Raw genomic sequence first — 27,562 nt, 5'->3', positions numbered from 1 at the left:
AATCACCATCTGCAGTGATTTTGGAGCCCCCCAAAATAAAGTCTGTCACTGTTTCCATTGTTTCCCCATCTATTTGCCATGAAGTGATGGGACTATTTGCCATGATCTTGGTTTTCTGAATGTTGAGTTTTAAGCCAACTTTTTCAGAGCCTGGAACGCCTAATATACCCCAGGACAGTACACCACAAAGGCCACAAGGTGTCGCTTTCTGACAACCTCTAGCTTTGCAGCAGACACTATTCTTCAAAGGGAAGGATGTTACTAAATTTTGAAGGGGAAGAAGAGGAAGGATGTTACTATATTTTGATGCAATAACCAGACGTGCATCCACTAGAACACACAGCAATTAATGCATCCAGATTAACAGAAGTTTCCCTCTAATATCCCTAAACCTAAAACTTAAATTTATTTTTACCGTCTTCATCTTCTTTTCCCCTGGAGCAACCCAGAGCATGTTTTTTTGTTTTTTGCAACTTGAGGGATCCAAGTTCCTTGACCTGGGGATGGAACTAACGCCCACTGCAGTGGAAGCACAGAAGCCCAACCACTGGCCCATCATGAAATTCCCACCATGAGCATGTTAACATTACTGCAGATTAGGGATACCAACCCCCAAATTTTCCATAGTTACTTTTTAGTCTTCACACTCAATGGGATGCCCTGAGGAGGAATTGTTATCCTTATTTTACTGATGAGGAAACCAAAACCCAGAGAGTTTATAATGGGCCAATGAAAATTCCAGTGACGAGGTTTCCCGACACACACCACCCCAGCTGGGGCCTGTAACCCTGCCTTTCCTCCATCCCTCCACGTGGAAGTGTTTGGGAGTAGGGTTCCACTGTTCAGCTTTTTAGAAACTAAAAAATACTTTATATTAAACTGATATGAATTTTCAGCTATTTATGTTTATAAAATAAAGTTTCAGTGGGTTTTCATGGCTGCTCTAATTCATTATGTACTGTGCCTGTGATGGGTTTCCAAAGAAACTCTCTGTTGTTCAGGGAATATATTAGTTTGCTAGGGTTGCCCTAAAGAAACACTGGGCTTTAAACAACAGAAATTAATTTTCTTACAATTATGGAGGCTAGAAATCCACCACCAAGGTGTCGACAGGGCTGGTTTCTTTTGAGGCCACTCTTCTTGGTTGGTAGACGGCTGTCTTCCCCAGATCTTAGCACGCGTGCATGTGTGGGTGTGTATGTGTGTGTCAATCTCTTCTTATAAAGACATGAGTCAAACTGGAGTAGGGCCCACCTTACTGACTTCATTTTACCTTAATTATCTCTTTAAAGGCCCTATCTCCAAATACTGTTGCATTCTGAGATACTGGGGTTGGAACTTCAACATATGAATTTAAGGGTGACAATTCAACCTGTAACAGGATTAAAAAGTTGAGAAACGTGCAATACCCCTTCCAACTCTTTACCCACAAGAATGGCAGTGCTTTAGTCTATGTCCCAAGATCACACGAGTAATAATTATTGGCGCTAGAATTCAAATACTGGAAGTCCATATGACACCAGTGACTAAGCATTCAAGCTGAATATTGATAAGCACAGTTTTTATTGTCTTTAACTTCCTCCACCAAATAGTTCATAATGGCAGCTACTTTCCTTTTTACCCAATAGCTAGTTAGAAAATTTGTTTTTACTTCCAAGAGATTAGATTGTTTCGTTAACTTTGTTATTATTTTCAAATTTTCATGACAAGGTATTTGAGGGCACGAAATCTTTCTAGGTAACAAAAATGTCTTTTTGACATGGAGCATAATATAAAAAAACTAAGTAATCCCAATTGATTCAACCTTATCATTGCATTCTGATCTCCGTATCTTTGATTTTTTGTGGCTATTTTCCAGCAAATCTCACAAAGGCTAAAAGCTGTGTGCTAAAATCTCCAATGGTAATTGTAGTATTTCCAAGTTTTAAATGGTGTGAATTCTACTATATAATCTACCATCCTGTCTGTGGTTTACTGCCTTTTGCCTCGAGGTCTTCTTTACTGAGTTTTAATTATAGTTAACATTTACTGTGTCCCACCCTCTGTGCTTGTAGTTTCACACAAATTACTTTAAAACCAAAGTAACTCTAGCAATATTGATTATGTGGATCCAGATTTATGGAAATTGGATTTTATACAGTATTGAAGAAAAATACAGATTCATGTTGATGTATGGCAAAACCAATACAATACTGTAAAGTAATTAACCTCCAATGAAAATAAATAAATTTATATTAAAAATAAATAAGCAGGGTGACAATACAAAAAGAAAAATACGGTAATCCAAATCCTGAAAGATAACGCTATGAAAGCGCTGCACTCAATATGCCAACAAATTTGGAAAACTCAGCAATGGCCACAGGACTGGAAAAGGTCAGTTTTCATTCCAATCCCAAAGAAAGGCAATGCCAAAGAATGCTCAAACTACCTCACAATGGCACTCATCTCACACGCTAGTAAAGTAACACTCAAAATTCTCCAAACCAGGCTTCAGCAATACATGAACCGTGAAATTCAAGATGTTCAAGCTGGTTTTAGAAAAGGCAGAGGAACCAGAGATCAAATTGCAAACATCTGCTGGATCATGGAAAAAGCAAGAGAGTTCCAGAAAAACATCTATTTCTGCTTTATTGACTATGCCAAAGCCTTTGACTGTGTGGATCACCACAAGCTGTGGAAAATTCTGAAAGAGATGGGAATACCAGACCACCTGACCTGCCCCTTGAGAAATCTGTATGCAGGTCAGGAAGCAACAGTTAGAACTGGACATGGAACAACAGACTGGTTCCAAATAGGAAAAGGAGTACGTCAGGGCTGTATATTGTCACCCTGCTTATTTAACTTATACGCAGAGTACATCATGAGAAATGCTGGGCTGGAGGAAGCACAAGCTGGAATCCAGATTGCTGGGAGTAATATCAATAACCTCAGATATGCAGATGACACCACCCTTATGGCAGAAAGTGAAGAAGAACTAAAGAGCCTCTTGATGAAAGTGAAAGAGGAGAGTGAAAAAGTTGGCTTAAAGCTCAACATTCAGAAAACTAAGACCATGGCATTCGGTCCCATCACTTCATGGGAAATAGATGGGGAAACAGTGGAAACAGTGTCAGCCTTTATTTTTCTGGGCTCCAAAATCACTGCAGATGGTGACTACAGCTATGAAATTAAAAGACACTTACTCCTTGGAAGGAAAGTTATGACCAACCTAAACAGCATATTCAAAAGCAGAGACATTACTTTGCCAACGAAGGTCTGTCTAGTCAAGGCTATGGTTTTTCCAGTGGTCACATATGGATATCAGAGTGGACTATAAACAAAACAGAGCGCCGAAGAATTGATGCTTTTGAACTTTGGTGCTGGAGAAGACTCTTGAGAGTCCCTTGGACTGCAAGGAGATCCAACCAGTCCATCCTAAAGGAGATCAGTCCTGGGTGTTCATTGGAAGAATTGATGTTGAAGCTGAAACTCCAATACTTTGGCCACCTGATGTGAAAAGTTGACCCATCTGAAAAGACTCTGATGCTGGGAAAGATTGAGGGCAGGAGGAGAAAGGGACGACAGAGGATGAGATGGCTGGATGGCATCACCAACTCGATGGACATGAGTTTGGGTGAACTCCAGGAGTTGGTGATGGACAGGGAGGCCTGGCATGTTGTGGTTCATGGGGTCACAAAGAGTCGGACACAACTGAGTGACTAAACTGAACTGAATCAGAAAAGAAGGGAAATCTGTTCTAACCTGGCAGTGCTAGTCCTTGTAGGCAGTGGCACAAGCCATGTAAGGGTCCCTGGAGGAATACCCTCTGGAGCAACCTCTACCAACACTGGTAATGGGACCTAAGCCTGATACCCAACTGGAAGGAATTACTAACCATACCAGGAACCAACTCATAGAAAGGTACACCTGAACTAAATTTGGATTTTATTGCTTTCATTCCCCCCTTTGGCTGGAACAACAGTGTAATTAACATATCACTGATTTTGTAACTGAAAATTTGGTCCTCCTTCCCAATGCAGACTGAGGATAATGAGAAGGTTCTGAGGATAAAGGAAAACGAAATTTACTGATTTGACAGCAAATGAGGACATTAGCAGACTAACTTCCTGAAAATTACCGTCCTGCCTTCTGGGGAGAACCAAGAGTATTTAAGGAAAGTCTTGAGACTGGGGTTAAAAGGAACAAGCAAAACTAGCAAGAAGACCCGCCAGCATTAATCAGTAACAAGGAATGCAAACTTAGTTCCCAGCAATGCAAGGGGAAGACAGGAAAAACAGTTTTAGAAATCATCTATCAAAACAGTTTTAACCGTGCGGCCCTTTTACAGTTCGGAGGATGTTACTTCTTGATTAGTTTATTAAGAGACATTACCCCGTATACTAGTGACCTGGGAAATACTGTTATTATAAATTATAATTTCTGCAGTGAGCCTCTATTTAAAAAAATTACTGTACTGGCAAAGACAATCTCAGTCTCTGAGCATAATTTACCCGGAAAAATGAGAATTTTGTTAAGGACTGCAGAGAAAGAGGAGCTAAGAAAGGGCTAGGGCACCGTGATGGCTCGAAAGAGGTGGACAGAAATGGGCTCTACAGCCCAAATGGAGGGATGCGCTTAAGGCAGGAGGGAAGGGGAAAAACTTAAGGTCAAGTGGTAGAATGAGACATGAAGTTGAGCGAGTTAGTCAGGGCCTAGGTACACATTTGTCTGTGTACACAATTTGCTGAGTCCAACCCTCGTCAGGCACCGGGTTCTGTCAGGGCAGCAGCCAGACCCATGTAACGCAAGCAGACAGAAAAGGAGGCTGGGACGGAGGGGGGAAAGGCCGCCGCGGTCAGGAGTGAGTCACGAATAAACAGCCTACGAGCCCCACACGCCGTGAGCAGTGCCGGATGTGGCGACACTGAGCAGAGCGTCCCTTTCAGCCAATGGCCGCGCGGTCCGCCGTCCGACGGTGACCGGAGCGGTACCTGGGGAGAAAAGGCGGGAGGCCCAAGAGCGCGAGAAAGGACCACCCCTCCACGTCATTACGCGAGTTACCAGAGCAGTGTATCGGAGGGCCCGCGTCTCTTTCAGTTTCCCTTCGGCGGGTTAACTAATTCAGAGACACCACGCCTTCAACCTGTGGACCGCCTCAGGCCGGAAGCTGCCCCCAGTAAAGATGGCGGACAGGCAACGAGGAAAAGCCTGAAGTAGGCGGGAAAGGAGGAGCCGGCAGAGGGCGTGCCGGGGCGTGTCGTGAAGGCCGAGGCCCGAATGGGCGTGGCCATCCGTCCCTACTGGGCTTTCGATCTATGAGGCTCACAAGCTGCAGCCAACCGAGTCCCTCCGTCGTCTCCTGGAGGCGGGTCACCACTGGCCCCGCCCCCGTCGGATCACTCCCTCTTGGAAGGTTATCACCTGAGTTTTCAAGATTTGACTTGGGTTGGGCCACTAACCTCCAGTCCCTCTGCGATGGAGGGCGCGCAGGAGAACACCGCGGAGTCTGGTTCCTCCGTCCAGTGGTCCGAAGAGCCTGCTGGCTTGGCCAAGGTCCCCGAGGTGTCGCTTTCTGAGGAGTCGGAGGGCTGCACCCGGCCCCTGGAGGCGGCCCCCCCAAAACTCTGTGGATATTTAAGTAAGTTTGGTGGCAAGGGGCCCATCCGGGGCTGGAAGTCCCGCTGGTTCTTCTTCGACGAGAGGAAATGTCACCTGTATTATTCGCGGACCGCGCAGGATGCGAATCCGTTGGACAGCATCGACCTCTCCAGTGCGGTCTTTGACTGCAAGGCGGACGCCGAGGAGGGGACTTTCGAAATCAAGACTCCCAACCGGATAATTACCTTGAAGGTAAATGGAGCACTTTTTTCCCTTTTTGGCCGGGATGGGATCCCAGGGCACCGCCGAGCACAGGTGGGTGGTCACAATAAACTTATCATAATCACCGACCCCGATCACCTCAGTGAACCCTGGGTGCCCAGGGTTTTGTGCTTTTCAAAGCACATTCACACCCATTTCCTCATTAGGTTCCTGCAGTAAAGGCCGGGATGATGGACCTATATTACGGATCAAAAAACTGAGTCATAAAGGGGTAAAGGGACTGGTTTGAGTCACACCACTAAAAAGTAGTGTAGCCCACACTTGGAATCTCATAGCTTTCCTACCTCTCACTACCCTATCAAAACTTTTAGGATACAGTCCATTGGGTTCCAAAACAGTGAGACAAGACTTAACCAGCTTAACAACAAAAAACTAGGCAGTTACCATAACTTTCTTACTTAGGGCTGAAGTACAGTCAAGATATGAGCTTTGCAATCCTCTTTCAAGGCCTGGATTCTGAATTACTTTTCTTGATGTTGTAGCCAAGGGGAGTGAATGCTGAGAAAATATTGGCAGAGATTGGGAGATAAATACTTAGGTTCCACTGATCAACCTACATTGGTCATTGAAGCATATCCAAACCTGTTTTCTCATCAGTAAGTTCTGTTTTATTATCATATTTAACTGGAAAAGCCTGAAGCATTGCAAAGACCATGTGCTTTGAAATCAGACAGGCTTGGATTCAAATTCTGCATCAGCTACTTACTATCTGTGTGGCTCTGGGCAAGTTAACCTCTTAGTACCTAGATAGTTTGTGAGACTAAAACAAGGTATGTAAGCACCTGGCACATCACAGGCCCCTACAAGTTACTGAATTAATCTCAGCCTAGACTACTGCTGGCATCTAGTGGGGGTACAATACATATTTGTTGACTGAACACACAAACTGACAGAACCAAGGTCAGAAAGTTCTTGTCAAGTGAAAATGCCTAGAACTTAACTAGAAAGAAAGATTGGTGTGGGCTAAGAGTTCTGGAATTCCCACTCAGAGAGCAGTGTGCCAGTGGACTGCTTCCCTCCCACCCCCACTTCCAGCCAATGGAGAATCTATTGAGCCCCCTGGATATAGCTCACAGCTTTTAGTTGCACTTTAATGACTAGGCCAGTCTTGTGATCAGGCTGCAGTGGCGGGTGGGGGAGAGTCCATCGGGAGAAAACGATGGCCGAGCTGGGGCATCGGGGAAGGAGACTTATGCAGGTAGCTATGGATATGAGAGAGGAGTCAAGGATGGCTTTTGTAACTGGCTGACTGCCTGGTTGGGCCAGTCACTGACGGGAGGGAACCCCAGATGAGGAAACAACAGGACATGCAGTCTATGTCCCCTTGATAGAGTCTTAAGTTTCAAGAGGAGAAGGGCCGTGTGGGCTCACCAGTGTCTCCATTGCCTACCACAGTCCCTGACACATACCATAGATGCTCAATATACACATATCCAGAGAATTAATAAAATGGGATGTTTGGGTGTGAGAGGGAGTTTGTGAGCACAAGGTCATGGTGAAGCCCTGAAAGAAGCTGAGGTCTCTCAGGGAAAGCGCTGATATATAGAAAGAGAAAGGTAGGCAGCGTTTTATCTGATTTGATTCCTCCATGGCAGGCTGAGGGCCCCTTTCATGGACCCCCCCCAGCCTTCCGCACACCTCACCAGTGGCCCTCTTGAGAAGAGGGCTTGCCCTGGTTGCTTGCTCATATTCTCACATAGCCTTGACTGTGGTCATCTCTGTGAGGCTCACCTTCTAATCCTAGCGAGCTGCCCAGTTTCTGCAGCCCATCTGATCCCAGGCCCTCTCTCTGTAAGTCACAATCTCCTGGCCATAAATTATAACAGGTCTCTGGCTTAGAAGCGGGAGACCTGGGTTCTGGGACCAGCTCTACCACCACCTGCCTGGGCCACCTCACAGCTTTAGTTTCTCCAAGTTTCTCCATTTATAGAAGGGGCCAAGCACTCCTGCCCTGCTTCCCCAGTGGAGGATTAGGCAACGTAATGGATGTGAGAGTAGGTGGGTGGACCATCCAGTACCAGGGGACTGATGACCAGCGTCAGGCATACCTTGTGTGGGCTGCCTGGAGGCGCCACTGTATTGTTGTTGAGTGCATATGACTTTCCAGGTCCCAGTCATATCATCCTCAGAAAGGAGGGATTCTCCTCATTCCACAAAGTTGACTAGGACACTGAGATGTCTCACGAGAAGGTAGTGATGCTACCCAGGCCCCAGCCAAGTCAGAATTTCAAAGCTCTCTCACTCTCTCTCAACGCCTCCAAACTCTTTTAACCAGTGAGCACATTTTGAGCTCCTGCTGCATGTCAGGAACTCTGCTGGACACTTTCCTTCCCTCATTTCACCCTCATAACCACCTTATGGACCGAGTGTTATCATCACCATAGCACAGATGGTTAAGATATCTCTGAGTGGAAGATCAGAGCCTGGTTATCGTCTATGACCAAGGAGCATGTGGTGTTTCAAAGATGGGCACCTATCCACAGTGGCAGTGTTTTGTTTTGTTTTCTCAGGAAGGAGAGAGTTGCCAGACTAACCATGACCTTCTCACATCCCTCACCCAGTCCCACCGGGTGGACACAGGGCCTTGCCAACTAACCCTTGTGCTTCTCAGGCTGCCACCAAGCAAGTGATGCTGTACTGGCTGCAGCAGCTGCAGATGAAGCGCTGGGAGTTCCACAACAGCCTACCTGCACCTCCTGCTGCCCCCGACGCTGCCCTGGCTGGGAATGGGCCTGCCCTGCGCCTTGAGCTAGGTATCCAACAGGCTTGCCTTCTACTCACACACCCAGGGCTTTTGGTGACCAAGCCTCTACCCACCTGTTGGGAGTGAATGGGAGGAGTCCTCTGCTAAAGAAGCAGAGAGCCAGGGATGTGACTCAGGATCAGCTAGGGCAACAGTATAGCATCCATGGCAAGAACAGGCTCTGAGGCCATGCTGGCTGGCTTTAAATCCTCATCCTGTGCAGTCTTAGGCAAGTTGCTTAGCCTTTCTGAGCTTTGATTTCCTTCCCTGTAAAATGAGGTTAATAAACTATACCTACTTCTTAGGGTTATTATAAGGATTAAATGAATCTACACAGCTTAAGTGGTTGGAATGATGTCTGAGCATTGTCAGAGTTCAGTAGACGTCAGCTAATATTATGATGATGGCAATTTCACAAGAAATTTCACAACCTGTGAGGAAGGTTAATGAGAAAATGCAGTTATTATTGTTGCTTCTGACATAAATGCTTCTGTGCTGTGAGTCGAGTAGATCTGTGATCTTATCCCATGTTTCTGTAGGGCAGAACCTTCACCCCCAGGTGACCCATAAGAACCCAAATCGTAAAACATCTCAGCATGGAGGAGTCCTGGAGTTCATACCCTGCCACACCCATATTGCAGCCAGGACTGTGACTGGCAGGTTTTAGAACTGAGACAAAAAACCACCCATAAGGCTGTAGCGTGTCTAACATGCTTCACTATCAGTTGACAGGGACCCCCGTGGGCGAAGGCGGGACCTGTGGCCAGCCGCCTCCTAGACCCTGGTACTCAGATGCATTACAGACCGAGCTCATCTGCCTTTATCCTCCCCACTTTTCCTTCCCCCAGCAAATGGCCTTCATTTACCATTTGCCCCTTCATTTACTTCATTTACAAAATTGCCCCTTCCTGAATCTCAGATAGCCAGTCCAGTCGGTCGCCCAGGCCGGCAATATCTGCTTTCTGGCCTGCACGTCAGATCCAGGCCCTCACTGCTATTGCCTTGGGTCAGGCCTCCACTTTTAGCTGGGCAACCACAGCAGCCTCCTCTCCGGTGTCCGCGTGTCCCAGCCTGCCGCCGCAGACCCGACCTCTTCGCTGCAGCCCAAGCGAACTTTCTCAAATGAGAGCCTGAGCCCCACCCCCTTCCATGGCTGCCCTCCATGTCCCAGGCCCAGCTTTTTAGCACCAGATTCAGGCCTTGTCCTTCTTGGTCTCACCTCTGCCTGTGCGCCCAGTGCCCACCTTGTGCTGTGTACTTCAGCAGCACCAGAGGCGTCCCTGCCTATTTTTGTCCACCTGACACATTCCTGCTTACATTCTCCGGCCATGTTCCACTGTCATCTCCTTGCTAACTTCCTCTTGGCAGCTTTCCAGGACTTTGCCAGCTGGATTCTGTGAGCCCTCAACGCTTTTTGCAGACAGTTAACATTATGTTCTAATCACAATGTGACTAGTGTCAGTCTCTGCCCTCTACCTTCCAAAGGTGGGTTCCATGTCTCTGTCACATGTATCCTCAGTACCTGATGCCCTGCCAGGCACATTGGGTATCTACTGAATGAATGTATTCACTGAGTGAATACATTGAATTTTATCATTATGTGAGAAAAGGAATATATAGCCCTTAGCATAATGCCAGGTACATAGTGAATGCTCAGTGCTTGAGAACTGTCCTAATAATGCAGTTACCGAATGTGTCTGTACACTCTGTCATGGTAAATGCTTCTTTTTAATGGTTTATGAGAATCATTCATCATTTCCCCAGAGAACCTTCTGTGTGTTTCATGCTTCTAAGCACTTTCTTTGGGGAAGGGTGTGTTTGCTTTTGCTTCTGCACTTCTCACCCTCCACTCCCATCTCTGGGAGACCCAATAGCCCTGACTATGCCAGAACCTGTGGCTGAATGACACAGTTGCCAGATCAGCCTTAGACTAGAAGTACCAAGGAAGCCTTCCGTTGACAGGATTCCCAAGTATCCAAAGAACCAGGTTATCAGAAGAATGCCTTTGGTTCAGCACACTCAGTGGGCCTCTTCTGGGCCTGCCCCTGCAGTGGCTGTGGGAGGAGGGGAGTGGTTGCCTTAATGACCAGGCGCCAGTCTCCTGTGGGGGACCGGGGACCAGAGGGTTGGGGGGTGGGGTGGGGGTAAGATGCAGGAAGCCAGGATGTAGGCTTCTCCTCTGAAGCCTTTCTCATAGCAGTCTCCACCCTCCTGGTCACAGGGGCCCTGAGGAACCTTCCCCAGAAAGACATTTCCGGAGCCTTGAACAAGTTGGCAGACCCCAGATCAGCCGTCTAGAGCAGACTGCCCCACCTCTCCAGCCTCCACCCTTCCTGGGAGGAAGCGGAGGCATGCTTCTAGGGGAGCAAAAACCAACAGACTCGCATCTGACTTTGAGTCACGGACACCTCATCTTCTATAAAAGTGTCTAATCATGTCCTTGAGCAATCTGCAAGGCATGTTTTCCACAACTTTTAAGTGTTTACACCTTTATTTTATAGTTGCCCTAAACACTGGTCTCTATAAGATCCATGGAGGATCAAGGGGGTATCAGCAGATCTATAATAATAATAAGTAGGACACAGTTTACAAAGGACTTTTATGTATATCATCATAGAAATACCTATACCACTTACTGACTCTGTTCTCACATTACATGCCTTAAGTTCCCTAATCCTCACAGAGATCTTCGGTGGGTAGTTATTCCCATTTTGCAGAAGAGGAAACTGAGGCTCGAAGGGGTCAAGAGACCTGTCCAAGGTCACACAGCAAGAAAATGTCACCACTGAAATTTGAACCCTAGTCTTCAGACTCACACACACCCCCTGACACCCCTCAGGCTGTGGGGGCAACTGGTCGTGTGTTCAGGGCCCTTTGGGGAAGCAGCGACCTTCTGGCTAGGCAATTTTATTGTGCTGATTTCTTCAGACTTGTGATGTGGTAGCCCCTACAGTTCAGGCAAAAGGAGAATTACAAGTAAGTGCTACTGAAAGCTTTTTGTGTGGGCACCTCCCTGAGGGCATGTACACCTCCTTCTCTAGGCCAGAGAGGGCCCCAGAGACCCCAGATCAGAGCCTTGGGTTATATCCGTTCTGTTTTCTATGGGGGCATCTGTCTGGAACTGAACCTGTAAAACAGTCTATGCCAAGCCCTCAGCCCTTCAGAGGTGTGCCTGTGTTTTATATGTTTTTGCACCCATGCCCTCTGTGTAGATGTAGTGCAAAAATAAATTTTCTCTACCCCTGCAATCTTTTACTCTCTCAGTGAGAGGGCTCCAAACGAAGAGTGTCTGCTATCCTGTCATCCTCAGGGGCTGCCTGATCAGGGTCCTGCCACCCCTCCCGTGGCCTTAGTTCTCTCCCACTTCTGTAACACTCAAAACTGACCTCGAAATATTTTGCCTCCCTCTCTCTTATACTTCAAATAATGCTTCCTTAGCCTTGAAACCTTCCTTACTATTAAACATTTTGGAGGAAGCAGAACATTTTGGAAACATGGAAAACTAGAAGAAAAAGTAACCAGAAGCCTAGCACCCAGAGACAGCCAGTGTTAATGTTATGTCATGGACTCCTGCCTGCCTTTTATTTAAATATCTCTCTGATCATATAATAATACAAAAGGCCCTACTTAGATTTTTGGCACTCAGTATTGTGTCCCTAAAATGTCCCTGTTATAAAATCTCATTATTAACATCTGCTTTTGATGACTATATATTTTCTGTTTATAAAAAGAATCCATGTTTACTGTAGAAAATTTGGTGAGATAGGGGGAGAAGTAAACTATAATGAGCATAACCTGCCCACTTCTAACCCCATCATGCAGTTCTGCCCTCTGTTAAGATTGTAGAGTGTACTTCTTTGAGACTTTTTCTGGACAGTTGAGATCATACTAGAATCCCAACTTTTCCACTTTATATCCCATGGATGTTCCCCATATTCCTAAGCATTCTTCATTAGCATTGTTCTCAATGGTTGAGTGATAGTCCATTGCCTAAAGGCATCATGATGTATTTAACCTCTCCCCAGTGCCAGGATGAGCCTTCTGGCTCATAAAGCTTTGTCAGCATTTCTGACAACTTCTGTGGGATGGATTCTCAGATAGAAATATCTGCAGTTCCGCAAATTTTTAAGGGGGTTTTCAGGAAGGTTGTCCTAGCAAAACCTTTGGCGAAAAGCCTCTCTCTGGCTGCTGTTAACCTGAAGGGAAGCCTTGCTGTGCAGCTCATAGACTCTCACTTGCTCCCAGTCATAGCACTGCCCAGCTTGTCTTCCTAAGTGCAGTGACTTAGAGCATGAATGATTTCCCTTTTCTTTTTTCCCCAGAGCAAGAGGAGGAGGAGCAGGAGGCGTTCCTGTGTCCTGTGAAAACGCCCACTGAGCTTGTGGGCGTGGGAGCTGCCTGGCAGCCAGTCCATGCCAAGCCCTCGGCCCTTCAGAATATTTCCCTCAAGCACCTGGGAACTGAAATACAGTAAGTGCCACGCAGCTGAGGGGCCTGCCAAACTGCAGGCATCCCCTCCTTCAGAGCTTACAGCGATCTGGTATGACTCCCCTGTGGGGAGGTGGACCTGGGTTGGGGGCTAGGCTCTTTATTTTCAATTCATGACATCATTACTTTAAAATACTACATTTGTTCTGATTTTTAAAATAGTACACATTCTCTGTAAGAAATTAGAAACACCCAGAAAGGTATAAATTTTAAAATTACCCATAGTCCTTTTACCCGGGAAGCATTCTTAGCATCTCCTTCCTCACATTGTCCATTTACATATACATATTGTTGTTGTTTAGTTGCTCAGTTTCAGTTCAGTTCAGTCACTCAGTCGTGTCTGACTGTTTGTGACCCCACGAATCGCAGCACGCCAGGCCTCCCTGTCCATCACCAACTCCCGGAGTTCACTCAGACTCACGTCCATCGAGTCCATGATGCCATCCAGCCATCTCATCCTCGGTCATCCCCTTCTCCTCCTGCCCCCAGTCCCTCCCAGCATCACAGTCTTTTCCAATGAGTCAACTCTTCGCATGAGGTGGCCAAAGTACTGGAGCTTCAGCTTTAGCATCATTCCTTCCAAAGAAATCCCAGGGTTGATCTCCTTCGGAATGGACTGGTTGGATCTCCTTGCAGTCCAAGGGACTCTCAAGAGTCTTCTCCAACACCACGGTTCAAACGCATCAATTCTTCGGCGCTCAGCCCTCTTCACAGTCCAACTCTCACATCCATACATGACCACAGGAAAAACCATAGCCTTGACTAGATGGACCTTAGTCAGCAAAGTAATGTCTCTGCTTTTGAATATACTGTCTAGGTTGGTCATAACTTTTCTTCCAAGGAGTAAGCGTCTTTTAATTTCATGGCTGCAGTCACCATCTGCAGTGATTCTGGAACCCCAAAAAATAAAGTCTGACACTGTTTCTACTGTTTCCCCATCTATTTCCCATGAAGTATTGGGACCAGATGCCATGATCTTTGTTTTCTGAATGTTGAGCTTTAAGCCAACTTTTTCGCTCTCCTCTTTCACTTTGATCAAGAAGTTGCTCAGTGGTGTCCAACTCTCTTGCAACCCCTAGATACTGTAGCCCACCAGGCTCCTCTGTCCATGGGATTTTTTCAGGCAGGAATACTGGAGTGGGTTGCCATTTCCTTCCCCAGGGTATCTTCCCAACCCAGGGACAGAACTCTTATCTCCTATATTGGCAGGCAGATTCTTTACCGCTGAGCTCCAGGGAAACCCATACATATGCACATAATTGAGATCTATTCAGTGGAACGGAGGGATGGCTTCATAGTTTTCTACAAATGTCAAATGCATCATTATTCCCTTTTCGCATGTGTAATTTGCTATATGTTGATTATGTCTCAGCTTCTTTTTCATTTACTCATGTGTGGTATATATAATTTATATTTCCTACTGGCAGGCTTTGTTTTAAACAGCTTATAAGAAGATAGCACTATAGCCTGGCTCTCAGACCACACTGCCTGCATTTGTATCCTGGCCCCACCAGTCATAGGCTGTTCCACCCTTGGCAAGATGTTTGATTTCTCTGTGCTTCACTCAGATTGTTAGTAAATGTAAATGCAGTAATGTTTGCCTCGTGTGTGTGTGTTTGGGGCAAGAAGAAGTTTAAAGGTAAACTGCCTTAGAATTGTGCTTAGGTATCAGTGAGCACTTAAATAGTGAATATTATCTGCTGCTTTTATTGTTGTTCTAATTGAAGGGATGGAAGCTTTGGGGAATTAAGATGATCCTGTTTGGGTGCTTGTTTTCTCTGTGGACGTTAGATGAGCTGGGGCCTCTTAGAAAGCAGAATAGATTGTTTGCTGGACTTGAATTAGAGACCCTGGTTCTGTGTGACTCAAACATAGCATTCCTCTCTGTCGGCTTCAGTGTTTGAATTTGCTTGGGTAACTAGTAGGGGAGTGGTGCTGTTCCCAGGAGAGAAACAGATTTTAGGGAAAATAACAATGAGTGTCCTTTAGGGCCTGCTGGCTAGAGATGGAACTACCCCCACAGGCATTTGGATGGAAAGGCTTAGAACTCAGGAGAGAGATCTGATCTGGCGAGAGAGACTTGGGGGTATATGGCATGATTGAGCCCCCCCAGGATGAGTGGACAAGGAGGGTGCCCTGCAGAGGATCTTCCCTTGGGTGAAGCAGGAGGAAGCTGGGTATGGGGGTTGAGCGTGCTATGGGGAGAGAGGGCCTGAGGAGCCCAAACACCCAGCCAGTGTGTGTCCAGAGTGGTCTTGCGAAGATCAAACCAGGATCATGCCTACTGACAGCCACCAAACAACAGAAGCGGAACCAAGAACATGCAAAAAAGGAAGTTTCCGAGGATCACTCAGTTACTTGAAATAACCCACAGAAAATGTGAAATGGTGTTGCAAGTGCCCTGTCTGCCCACAGCCCAGAAAGACCCTTGTGTCCTGCACGCCCTTGTCTGACTGGGCTTGGTGTTTGCTCTTGGCAATGCCATGAGCCCCGATCATACTCGAGGAAGGACACTGTGCTGGGTGTTTTACACTCTCACTGAGGCGTCTGGACAAACCTGCAAAGTGGCATCTAATGGTTAAGTTCTCAGACATGGGTTAGACATGCACATCTGTGGCTCAGTTCCACCACTTGCTCACTCTGTGGCTTTGATTCCTTAACCTTTCCAAGTCTCAATTCTTCCTGTCTAGTGGAGGTTATAACAGGACTTACCTCACTGGGCTCCTGTGAGGAGTAAATGAGTTGAATGTGTGTAGGTGAGGATGAGATGAGTGAATTCCTAGTATTTATCTTGGATCTGGTCCATGCAAGGGCCAGGTCATTGTTGGTTGTGGATATATCCCTCATCTCATTGCACATGAGAAAACCCAGGCTCAGAGAGGATAAATGACCTGCCCAGGGTTATCTGTCCTTCCAGAACAAGGCTTTATGACCACTGCTCCCATGCTCAACTAGACCTTTCAGACCTAGTTAAACCTACACAGAAAATGATCCACAAACTGCTCTAAGCAAAGTCAATAGAGTGGAGATGCCTCTTCTAAGCACAGTAGTTTGGCTGGGTTGTGGCCACGTGGTCTGTGACAGTAGTTAGTGAGCCGCCTGTCCCCACCAGAGACATGCTTAGAATGATCTTTACTGAGCGAAATTGGGGTTTCTATGCCTTCCAGGAGTGACTACTTGTGAGGCCTTGGACATGGTGGGGAGGCTGCAGTCCCTGGGCAAGGAAAAGTACAGTCACCCCACCAGACCGTGCCTCTGGCTACAGGGATGTTCCCCAGGGTCTCCGCCAAATCATGTGTGAGAGTGATGTGATGGGGCTCAGTACAAGACCAGCACAGAGTGAGAGTCAGTGATAGTGCTCCTCTAGGATCTATCCCCGGGTTGCGAAGATCCCTTGTAGAAGGGAATGGCTACCCACTCCAGTATTCTTGCCTGGAGAATTGCATGGACGGAAGAGCCTGACGGGCTATATAGTTCATGGGGTTGCAAAGAGTCAGACACAACTGAGCAACTAATACTTTCAAAGTAAGAACTAGGAAGAGGAAATGTCTAGCCCAAGGAGTCAAGGGTACCTTATTCAAGTTCAGGTGTTTAGGAGTGCTGAGTTCTAATTTCTTCTCTGTTCTTAATTTAATTGATTAATTTTACCTTCCATCAGTAAGCTGTACTTCCAATAAGAGAACAATCTCATTCTTTTCCTATTCTGGACCCAACTATACCAAAAAACTGGATTTTGTTTTAAAAACAAGTTTAAGATCAAATGATAGTCCTTTGAAAAGGTTAACAAAATTGATGAACATTTATCTAGAAAGACCAAGAAAATCAAAGACTCAAATGAGTAAAGTCAGAAACAAGAGAGGGGTATATTACTACCAACCTTACAAAAATAAAAAGGTTTATTAGGAAATACCATAAACAATTCTATGCTAACAAATTAGATAACTCAGATGAAATGGACAAATACCAAGTAAATCAAATTAGTAAAACTGACTCAAAAAATAGAAAATCCAAGACCTATAACAAGTAAAGAGATTGAATTAGTTATCAAAAACTTACACACACAGGACCATCTTATTTTATAGCTCAGTATGCATATATGTAATTCACAGAAGAAAACCCTTTCTAAGTGGGGTGCATTCTGATATTTTCTGTTCCATTTTTTAGATGTTTATCATGATAGCAAACTGATTTTTCAGTCTACCATGGGCTTCCCTGGTGCTCAAATGGTAAAGAATCTGCCAGTGATGCAGGAAACCCGGGTTCGATCCCTGGGTCGGGAAGATGCCCTGGAGAAGGAAATGGCAATCCCACTCCAGTATTCCAGTATTCTTGTCCCATGGACAGAGGAGCCTGGAGAGCTACAGTCCACGGGATCCAAAGAGTCAGACACAAGTGAGCAGCTTGCACAATGGTTCATATCCTGTTTAAAAAACATGGACGTAGTGAACTCTTCAGTCATTTTTTTCTTCCTCGTTTATATTTTGGAATATATCTGCTTTTATCGCTTTGCAAAGGGAAAATAAACTCAGTTAAACTGCCTTTTCATCCATTTCAACTCACTGTGAATTTCTCTGTGGTCTGTAGTGCCCGGTCAGCTTTTGGTGATACCGAGTTCCTTCCTGCAAAGCAAACATCTGATGAGGGAACTTCCCTGGTTAAGACTCCGCCTTCCAATGCAGGGAGCGCAGGTTTGATACCTGGTTGGGGAGCTAAGATCCCACATGCGTAGTGGCCAAAAAACCAAAACAAAGCAGAAACAATACTGTAACAAATTGAATAAAGACTTTTAAAAAAATGGCCCACATTAAAAAAAAATCTGTTGAGTCTGCACTCTGGGTGCATGTGACCCAGTGCCAGGTACCCACAGGCATACAGGTAGGTTAGTGCCCAGTTCTTGAAGAAAAGACACCATTACTTAGGCTGGGCAAGTGCTTGGTCAAAGGGAGGCCCATCCCTGATGTGCAGTAAGCTCTTTGGAGGCTGTGAGGTGATCAGTGAAGGCTGCCCAGAGAACAGGTCTGAGCAGGGAAAGAAAGCAAAAGGGAGCAGGAGGCCGGAAGTTGTTTAGAACTTCTCAGCAGAAGTCAGAAGCCACTAGTGCTTTTTAAGCCAGGTCGTTATAAGACCAGGTGATGGTTTCAGGAAAGTTAATCTGACAAGTCTATTTCAGTGAACAAAGCAGACAAACACCCCTGACCCTCATGGAGCTTACATTCCAGCTGTGGAGCTGGAAGCAGAGGAGTCAAGCTTGTGCTGCTTACAAGGAATGTTATGTACGGAAGGTGACGTGTATGATGAAAAAGGGGAAAGGAGAAGGATGAGGGTATTGGGAGAGGCTCAGATGGGATGCATCCTGCAGGGAGCCTGGAGTCAGGCAGGCTGATCAGGCTGTGATCGGGGTTGGGGACATAGCCTGAGCACCAGCAGTGGCAGTGGGGAGGGCAGCGGGCAGCACAGCAGGGCCATCAGCCTCGCGACCCTCTATTTTCCTTTCAGAAACACAATGTGCAGCATCCGGGGCAACAAGCAGACCCAAGGAGCAGGCCACAGACCCCCCGGAGAAGATTCTCCACTGAGCGAGGAGACGCAGAGAGAGGAGCAGCTCTCTCCCCCTGGCCCTGGCACCCCAGGTGAGCTCTGCCCAGGCCCGAGCTGCCTTCAGAGACTAAGTGGGTGTCCTCTGTCTTCCCCTAAACCAGCGTCCCTGCTTTTGTGTCAAAGATGGAACGCTCCAGATCCGTCCTTCTGGGCTTCCATGGGTCTATCAGCAGTAACGATTCTTTTTTTTTTTTCTTCTTAATTGAATTTATTTAGCTGTGCTGAATCTCCTTTGCGGCAGGCAGGATCTTTAGGTGCAGCATGCAAACTGTTGGTTGCGAAATGTGGGATCTAATTCCCCAACCAGCGATTGAACCTGGGTCCCCTGTATTGGGAATGCAAGGCCTTGGAGACTGGACCACCAGGGAAGTCCCCCCCTTTTATTTTTAAATTGTGCTAAAAATACATAACAAAATTTACCACTTTAACCAATTTTAAGTGTAGGGTACTTGCACATTTCTTGTGCTACCATCACTTTCCATCACTACCATCCATTTCCAGAACACCTTTCATTTTCCCAAACTGAAACACCAAGCAATGATTCTTGAAGTAATAAAGGAAAATATCTCTCACTTTTTCTCTTCCTTTTTTTTTTTTAAATTTGTAAGGAAAGGATATGAAAATGCTTTTCTGGGATGATGAAAATCAGATCAGCCTGAAGAAGCAGAACAAGTGACTTCAAAGTATTCTTTCCTACCATGATATGGCACTTTATTATTTGTTTTTCAAAATATGAATGACCCATCAGGGTGGGTTGGCATCTTTGAAATGGGCATTCATACCCTTAGGACATATTTTAACTTGGAAACAATTGGGAAAAAACTAGCTAAGTCTTATGGTAGAGAGAACCCCTGGGCTGCACAGAAGTGACTTTAGAAAAAGCACTGCTGTGGAGCACTGTCTGGTGAACCAACAGCCCAAGAAAAAATCAGTACTATATCGAATCAATAGCAGGTTCTTTGTGCCAGGGCTACTCTAAACGTTTTTCCTTTTTGCGGTGGGGGGTGTGGGGGGAGCAGGGGGCTGGTGGTCACAGTTTCATTAAGATATCCAAGAACTTTCAGGTGTACCAGCTGAATTTAGAAAAGACAGAAGAACCAGTGATCAAATTGCCAGTAATTCACATACCATGCAATTCACTCCTTTGAAGCATACAATCCAGTGGCTTTCAGTATGTTCACAGAGTTGTTCAACCCATCACCATAATCTATTTTAAAACTTTTCTTTTTTCTTATTTTATTTACTTGGCTGTGCCAGGTTTTAGTTGCAGCATGCAGACTCTTTTAGTTGCAGCTTATGAATTCTTGAGTTGTGGCATGTGGAATATGGTTCCCTAACCAAAGATTGAACCCAGGGCCCCTGAATTGAGAAATCCTTAAAACATTTTTATTACTCTCAGCAGGAACCCTGTACTGCTCAGTCATCAGTCTCAGTCTCCATCTTCCTCCAGCTCTAGGCAAACATTAATCTTCTTTCTGCCTCTATAGATTTACCTTTTCTGGACATTGCATAGAAATGGAATCTACCACATGTAGTCCTTTGTGATGGGTGTCTTTTACTAAAGCAGAATCTTTTCAAGTTTCATCCACATGCACAAAAGGCTTTACACTCCATTAATCCGTTTAGTCTTTACCACGACCTGAGCAGTAAATACTGTTGTTCCCCTCATTTAATAACTGAGTGGACTGGGGACGGATGTGTGGAGTGACTGGCTCATGGCTGCACAGTGAGTACAGAATAAGATTCAGGCCCAACAATCAGGCCCCATACTGCTGCCTGAAGCCTCATTTCTAAGTTTTGCCTTTGCAATCTACCTCTTTATTGTCATGAAACCTTGTCCCCACAAGCAAAATCTGATACACAAAGCAGATAAAAGCAGAACTGGGAGTCTAGGCTCTCTCAGAGCCTCTCCCTAGTCAGCCTTTGATGCACTCCCATGAAATCCTAGGGCACTGATTGAAAACCACTGTCTTAAGCCTGGTTTTCCTCAACTGTAAGATAGGCACAGTGATGCTACGCTGCCTGCCCTCGGGGCTGCTGGACAGCAGTGTTATTAGAGGGCAGCAGGGCTCCAGGGAGCCTCCCTGCTCTCTTAGACCCCATGGCAAGAGAGAGAAGCGTTGCATTCATCTGAGCACTGCAGGCTGCTTTGTACCTGGCCCAGCCAGATTTCTTTTGGGCTTCCATGGCAACCCTGGCTTCCCTGGTGGCTCAGTGGTAAAGAATCGGCCTACAAAGCAGGAGATGAGGGTTCGATCCCTGGGTTGGGAAGATCCCCTGGAGAAAGAAATGGCAGCCCACTCCAGTATTCTTGCCTGGGAAATCACTGGACAGAGGAGCCTGGCAAGCTACAATCCATGGGTTCACAAAGAGTCGAACACGACCAAGTGACTCAGCAACAACAATCAGGTTTAAGTCTGGAATAAGATCATTCTGTTCCTACCTTCAACAAGGCCAAGGAGTTGTTTTTTATCTGTTTCAGACCATCTGGTTGTCCCTTGGCCTGGCCCCTGAAGAAAGTTGCTAAAGCCATCCAGCTCATTGTGCGAGTCCTATCTGCCCTCTCCCCTGGGATCTCATACCTCATCCTTAGTTTTAACATCATAGTCCTAAAAGGACTAGGTATGACTCACTAAGATGTACTATTGGGGGAAGATAAATGAGTAAATTGAGTTAGAAAATTTAGATGGCTCAAGAAAAAAATCCTACACTGTACCAAAGTGGGCAGCAAATGTGGCTCTGAGCTTTTCAACAGCCAAGGCAAAGAGGGAAATGTAAGCAGTTAGATATTTTTCAGTGTCCATAAGACTATAAACACATATTTTCTTGAAAGAAGCAAAGATTTTTCTGGCGCTGAGAGCTGAGAAGAATTTCTATTGGGGCCTCATAACAGACATGGTGTATGCCATGCATTCAAAATTCTGAAGATCTCTTGACCTTGAGACCATTACATGGTCCTGCATGCAGGCGGATGGCAGAGCCCTAAAGCACAGGCTGGAAGTAGGGTGGGACAAGGTCTGGGCAAGTGATTTTTCAAACACTAGATTTTATTTAAGAATAAAATTTAGCACGGGTCAGCAAACATTTTCTGCAAAGAGCCAGAATAGCAAATATTTGAGTCATTGTAGGCCATGCAGTCTCTATGGCAAGTACTCAACTCTGCCTTTGTGGTGGGAGAGCAGTGCAGACAATACACACATAAATGAGCAGGGCTGAGTTCCAATAAAACTTTATTTACAAAAGCAGGCCAGGGCCTGATTTGGCCTATGGGCCATTGGTTGCTGACCCAGGCTCCAGAGGAAATAAAAGGATATAGCCTCGAGACATTCAGCTATGGAAAGTATGTCTCTCCTAATTTAGCTTGTAATTAGATTCAAATGAAGGTTTCCATTACTCACTGGGACAAGAAGGTAGAATATGGATATTCTGTGCTCCTATCAGTGGACAGATCTGTGTGCTTTGAAAATCGCCCAGAGTGTAGAGGAGGAATCCTGAAATAAGAAAAAGTACATCCAGCTTGGGCTGTGCCTGAGGAGATGGCCACCTGGCAGACACCAGCAGGGTCATAGGAGGTAGCACCTGCAGGTTGAGATCGGAGAGTAGGGAACAGGCACGGTTTGGAGGATGGGCTGGATGAGCCAGCCAGCACAATGTAAACAATGTTGATTTAGTTTCTTGATTCTCAGAATGTGATCCCTGCACAAGTTGTATTAGTATCCCCTAGAAGCGGTTAAAAATGCAAATTCTCAAGCCCTTCCCTAGGCCTATTGATGGAAAAACTGTGGGAGTTGGGTCTCCAATCTACATTTTACCAGGCCTTCCAGGGCTTCTGCGGCAACCCCAAGGTTGAGAACTACTGAGCCCGCTGATCACAACCTCTGTGTTTCTCCTTTTGAGCAGGGAAGGATCCAGCGAATTCTCAGAAGCCTACACCCAAGTCCTCTCTGACCACCAGTCTCATTCAGAAAGCCAAGAGCCAGAGCAACACCTTCCCGCTCTTCAGCGAAGGGCTCATGCGGAACCGAACTGCCCAGGAGAAAGTACTGGCCTTGGAGCAGCAGGTTCTGATGCTCACCAAGGAGCTAAAGGCTCAGAAGGTGAGCTCTGGCCCCAAAGAGGCCCCAGGCTCTGGTGCTCCCCTCTGGGCCTGGTGCCCCTGGACAAGTCAGATATGATGTGTTCGCTAGTCTAGGTCTTTAAAAGGCCAAACTGCAGGTGGCTGGGAATGTTATGCCGTTAATCAGTCAGGGACATGCTGTCACTCAGACTAGGTGACCGAAGGCCACCAAGAACAGGGTCTCTCAGATCTCCCCTGGGAGACTGTGCATGACCTGACCGCGCACCTGTAGAGGGACAGTGTTTGGAGGAGAGTGATCTGCATGCAAGGTCCTGGGAGGGCCCACCGAAGGAACTGGGGGATCTTTGAGCTGGCAGCTGGGAACTGAGTACAGATTTCTGAAGGACTGTCATGGGACAGAAAAAGCAGACAGGTCTGTGTGTGTGGTCCGAGGGCTAAGCACAGAGGACTGTGCTTAGGGCTAAGCACGGAGGACAGGGAGGAAGATTCAAGCATTTTAGAGAGAGAAGTTAATTCTAGCAGTTAAAAGAAAGAGCTACATGGTCATTGTAGAAAACAGGTCACAAACATACGCAGATGTGCAAATCCTTCAAAAATCCTACCACCCAGAGAGTAAATCAGGTTCATGTCTGGCAGTGACCTCATGAAGTAGTCAGGGTCACGTGGCAGAGCAGCGATGGGGGATGCAGCAGGGGCCGTAGGCTCTCTTTAGCACAATAAGAGTGACTCCACCAGCACAGTGGCTACCAAAAGTCCTGAGCTCAGGGCCCGTGGTGCTCTAGAGATGGGCCCCACTGAGGTCCCAGGCTCCTTTTCCTCTGAGAGGAAGGCCTGCACTCTCATGCTTGAGCCTTGGCTAGGAAAACCCAACACGAAAGTTATTAGAAACCCTGAGTCTCTTTCTGCTTTGCTTCTGCTCTTGCTCCGGGGGCGGTGAAGAGTATATTGTATTTACTTCTAAATAGTCTCTCCTTTCTTCGTTTCTTCTTTTCCTTTCTTCGTTTCTTCTTTTCCTTTCTGTTCTGTTTTTGGAGAACACAGTCCAGAAAAGCACTCTCCCTACCTTGTTTTTGCCCCTTCTCTGCCTTTCTCACCCCTGAACAGTTATTTTGGGAACCAACAGAGCCTTCATACCTGGCAGGTCGCTCGCTCAGTCGCTCAGTCGTGTCCGACTCTTTGCGACCCGGTGGACTGTAGCCCACCAAGCTCCTCTGTCCATGGGATTCTCCAGGCAAGAGTACTGGAGTGGGTTGCCATTTCCTTCTCCAGGGGATCGTCCCGACCCAGGGATCAAACCCAGGTTTCCCGCATTGGAGGCAGACGCTTTAACCTCTGAGCCACCAGGGAAGCCCACCTAGCAGGTCAGGGGTTACATTTAATGAAGCAGCAGGTGACTAGAGTCCTCAAAGGAGGAAACTCATCCATTCCTGTGTTCTCTACTCATTTGTTTATTCACCCAGCCTTCTCTGAGGCCCTGTTACAGACATGGTGTTCTAGGCGCTGGAGAACAGTGAGAAAAGACACAGCCCTTACAGCACCCAAATATATCCTTACAGCACATGAAGTCTCCTCTGATGCCACCTAGCAGCCCAGCCATCACTCTTGCCTCCCGTCACCTTTGTGTTCCCATCGTGAGGGTGTGTTCCCATTGTGAGTGTCGTGAGGCCACTCCTGAGAACCAAGGGCATTAAGCTGAGCTGTAGCAGTTTCCTGATTCCTGGACCAGGACAGCTGAAGTCCCAAACCTGACCTGGAGAGGAAGAGAAATGTAGAATGCAGACACTTCCTCTCCTTTCTGTGCATCTTCTCCCTTCTTTCTAGGAAGTGTGGGTGGCCTTTCCTCTTAGGGCGTTAGTTATTGTCAAGTGAAGTGAAGAAGCCCTGAGAGACCTAGTGGTTGCCCCTAGAGGTTGTGCAACCCTGGAGGATTCTTCGATCCTCAGTAAATGAGGCCAGCTCTTGGACTTTAGTAAGGGCCTCCCAGGCTGTTGACAGCTCCTCTACAGTCAGCCTGAAAACATCAGGGAGAAGTTGTTCAAGCATTAGAGAATTGGGACTTTCTTACACGTGCACTTTCCTGGGACAGAGAGTGGGAAGAGACTGTCTTGGGGCTGAGGTTTGCCTTAGGGAATGAGTGAATCGCCTGCTCTCCGACCCATCTCCCAAATGCACTTCAGTGAGCGATTCAACACACAGGCCATTAAATAAGACGGTCCTGGCCCTGAGCAAGTTCCCTAACCTCTCTCAGCCTCCACTTCCTCCTCTGTAAATGGAGCTATCATCAAATAGAGCTATCATCATGTTTTACTGAAAAGGCCTGTGTCAAGACTCACAAAACTCAGTACCTGGCACCCAGCAGCTGCCCCAGACATGCAGGTGTGGTCATTGTGGCTGTGACTTCGGCATTCCCTGCCCTCCCTGTTGACTCCTTCCCGCACACACCCCGAGGGCCTCTGGGAATTCTACTTGTGGGACAGAGGCTGTCCTTACCTTTATTCCACATTTGGAACAGGGACCCCAGTTTTACCAACTCTGGGGTTTTGCGCTCAACCCAAATACCAAAACCAAAGAGAAGAAGGAGAAGAGGTAGACTCTTGACCCAGAGATGAGACAGAGGAGGCTGGCACCATCATGGGGTGCCCAGTGGTACCCCAGGCACTCAGAAATGCTGGTCAGAGAGCAACTCTCCATCTGAGACCATCTAAGTCTAATTCTTCAGCTGCAGAAAGAGCCCACTGGACTTCCTGCGCCTGGCGCTATAAGATACCCACTTGTGTCTCTTCAGTGGGAAGATACCACCTTCCTGCCTTAGGCAGTAAAAGGACCCAGGAACTGGGGGTCTTGTCCTGGCTCAGTCAGCCAGGCAGACACTGCCAATAGCTTTGGCAATTGTTAAAGAGATTGTATCTCAAGCTCTGTTGGCTGCTCTGGAGGGCACAGAGGTACTCTGGGGACTCCACTGCCCGGTACATGCAGAAAATGTGAGCACAAGTCACTGCTGGTGTGCAGAGTGGCCCCAGCACTGTGCTGGCTGGCGCCCTCCGTGTACTGTCTCCTTAACTTACAGCAGTTATCCTCGCCTTTCCTGACAGACACCAGAGTCCTGGGAGGTTCTGCATGCCCATGACCTCCTGGGCACCAAACCAGGGATTAGGCTCTGGAGTCTGCCTCCAGAGCTTCTGCCCTTTTCAGTGCACCCTGTTCAAGGGGCTCAGAGGAGGTGGGTGACTTGCTCACAGTCACACAGCTGAAAGAGCCAGGCCTTGGGCACTGGTATCCTTCCCCAAGCCCAGGACTCCTCACAGCCCAGCCGCCTCCTCTATAGTGTCACAGGATAGCCCCATGTCAGTCACAAGCACCGCAACTGCTCTTCAGGAGAAATGAACGTACTTCCTGTGATTCCAATACCCATGAGACCATTACCCATCCTAGGCGCCTGCAGTGCTGGCCCCAGAGGAGGTCTGGACTCTGGGAGGTGTCCAGAGTTTACCAGGCAGCTTTGGCCCGGTGAATCAGGCTTTCAGAGTCGACAGCCTTGCACCCAACCTGAAGGCTGTCTGCTCCACCAGATGGAAGGCTGACCTTTGTGGTAATTTTGGCCATCTGTTGGTCCCTAGGCAGGACAAACTCCTCCTGGGCCCTGCCTAGGGCCAGCTTAGCGCACTCAGGATTACTTGGTGAAGGTGTGTAACTCACTTAGGACACTTGGTTGGAGCAAAGTGCAAGCTTTCACTTCCCGGAACTGCAGCCAGAGACTTAAGAATACAGGTCCTGGGGTCACAGAGGGAGGGTTGAGAGGGCCCTTCAGCACTGAGAGATTGAGAGGAGGATTTCAGCATGGGGAAGGACGCTTGCCACACTTTCTCTCATCCCTTCGGTGCCTCTTGGTGGCATAGGACCATTATCTATTTTACACACAAGAAAGCTGAGATTCCATTCTCTGAAACACCCACATTAGATCCACCTTCATGGATCTGGAATGGGAACCAAGGCCTCTATAACTCTGAACCCAATGCTCCTTTACCTGCTCACAGCTGGCCCTGAGCCCCTTAGGGGTAAGAGGATGCCCAGTCCAATGCTCTTCCCACACACACTGTTGGACCCACCTACCTTGATTTTAGTGAGTGATGAAGGTATCAACTCGTTCGTAAGATAAATGATTTATTGACTTTTAAAATACTTACTAAAATGACAACTGATTACCAATTGTTAAAATCTAAGGTGGGCCAAACAATGATTCGATTAAGAAATACTAAAAGTATCACTCAGCCAGCTCTTCTAAGCTTCGGTCCTAAGGCCTTGCTGGGGATTGTGGGAACTGGAAACAAGCCAGGTGTCCATCCTCGGGGATGGGATGAAGGGTATTGTGTGCTCCAAACAAAGAATACTCTTAAACTGTTGCAAATGAGTGTTGTTCGATAATGACTGACTTGGAGAGCTGCTTTCACGTGTTGTAAGGACAAAAGCAGCTTCAAAATGGGATGTTCTAGCTTTTCTTTTTGTTTTTAGTATTTCTGTTTGATGTATATATGTGTTTTGGTGACTGCCTTATTTCACCTGGCATAAAGTTCTCAAAGGTCATCCATGTTGTAACATGTAATAGGATTTCCTTCCTTTTTAAGAGCGAACAATATTCCATTGTATGCCACATTTCATTTATCCATGCACCACCAATAGACACTTGGGTTGTTTCCACCTATTGGGTTTTGTGAATAATGCTGCTATGAATATGGGTTATTTCTATTTTTAAAGAAATCAAAAGAAGCATTTCTATGCAAAACCCATTAACTACACAT

General features: G+C 46.7%; 1 protein-coding gene across 2 annotated transcripts in view; it reads left to right on the top strand.

The window, feature by feature from the left end:
- The first annotated feature begins 5,454 nt into the window (after nt 1-5,454).
- Nucleotides 5,455-27,562, top strand: part of TBC1D2 (TBC1 domain family member 2) — a 42,490-nt gene continuing 20,382 nt past the window's right edge. For both annotated transcript variants that reach the window (XM_068974455.1, XM_068974456.1), the window contains exons 1-5: nt 5,455-5,829; nt 8,471-8,612; nt 12,925-13,072; nt 18,587-18,720; nt 22,589-22,785. In XM_068974455.1, coding sequence (XP_068830556.1) covers nt 5,455-5,829; nt 8,471-8,612; nt 12,925-13,072; nt 18,587-18,720; nt 22,589-22,785 — 996 coding nt within the window. The remainder of the gene's footprint in view (nt 5,830-8,470; nt 8,613-12,924; nt 13,073-18,586; nt 18,721-22,588; nt 22,786-27,562) is intronic.

This window comes from Capricornis sumatraensis, chromosome 6, assembly GCF_032405125.1.
Source record: "Capricornis sumatraensis isolate serow.1 chromosome 6, serow.2, whole genome shotgun sequence".
In the NCBI taxonomy this organism is placed as follows: Eukaryota; Metazoa; Chordata; class Mammalia; order Artiodactyla; family Bovidae; genus Capricornis; species Capricornis sumatraensis.
Note: the sequence above shows the minus strand (reverse complement) of the source record. Positions and strands in the feature narration are given on the sequence as shown.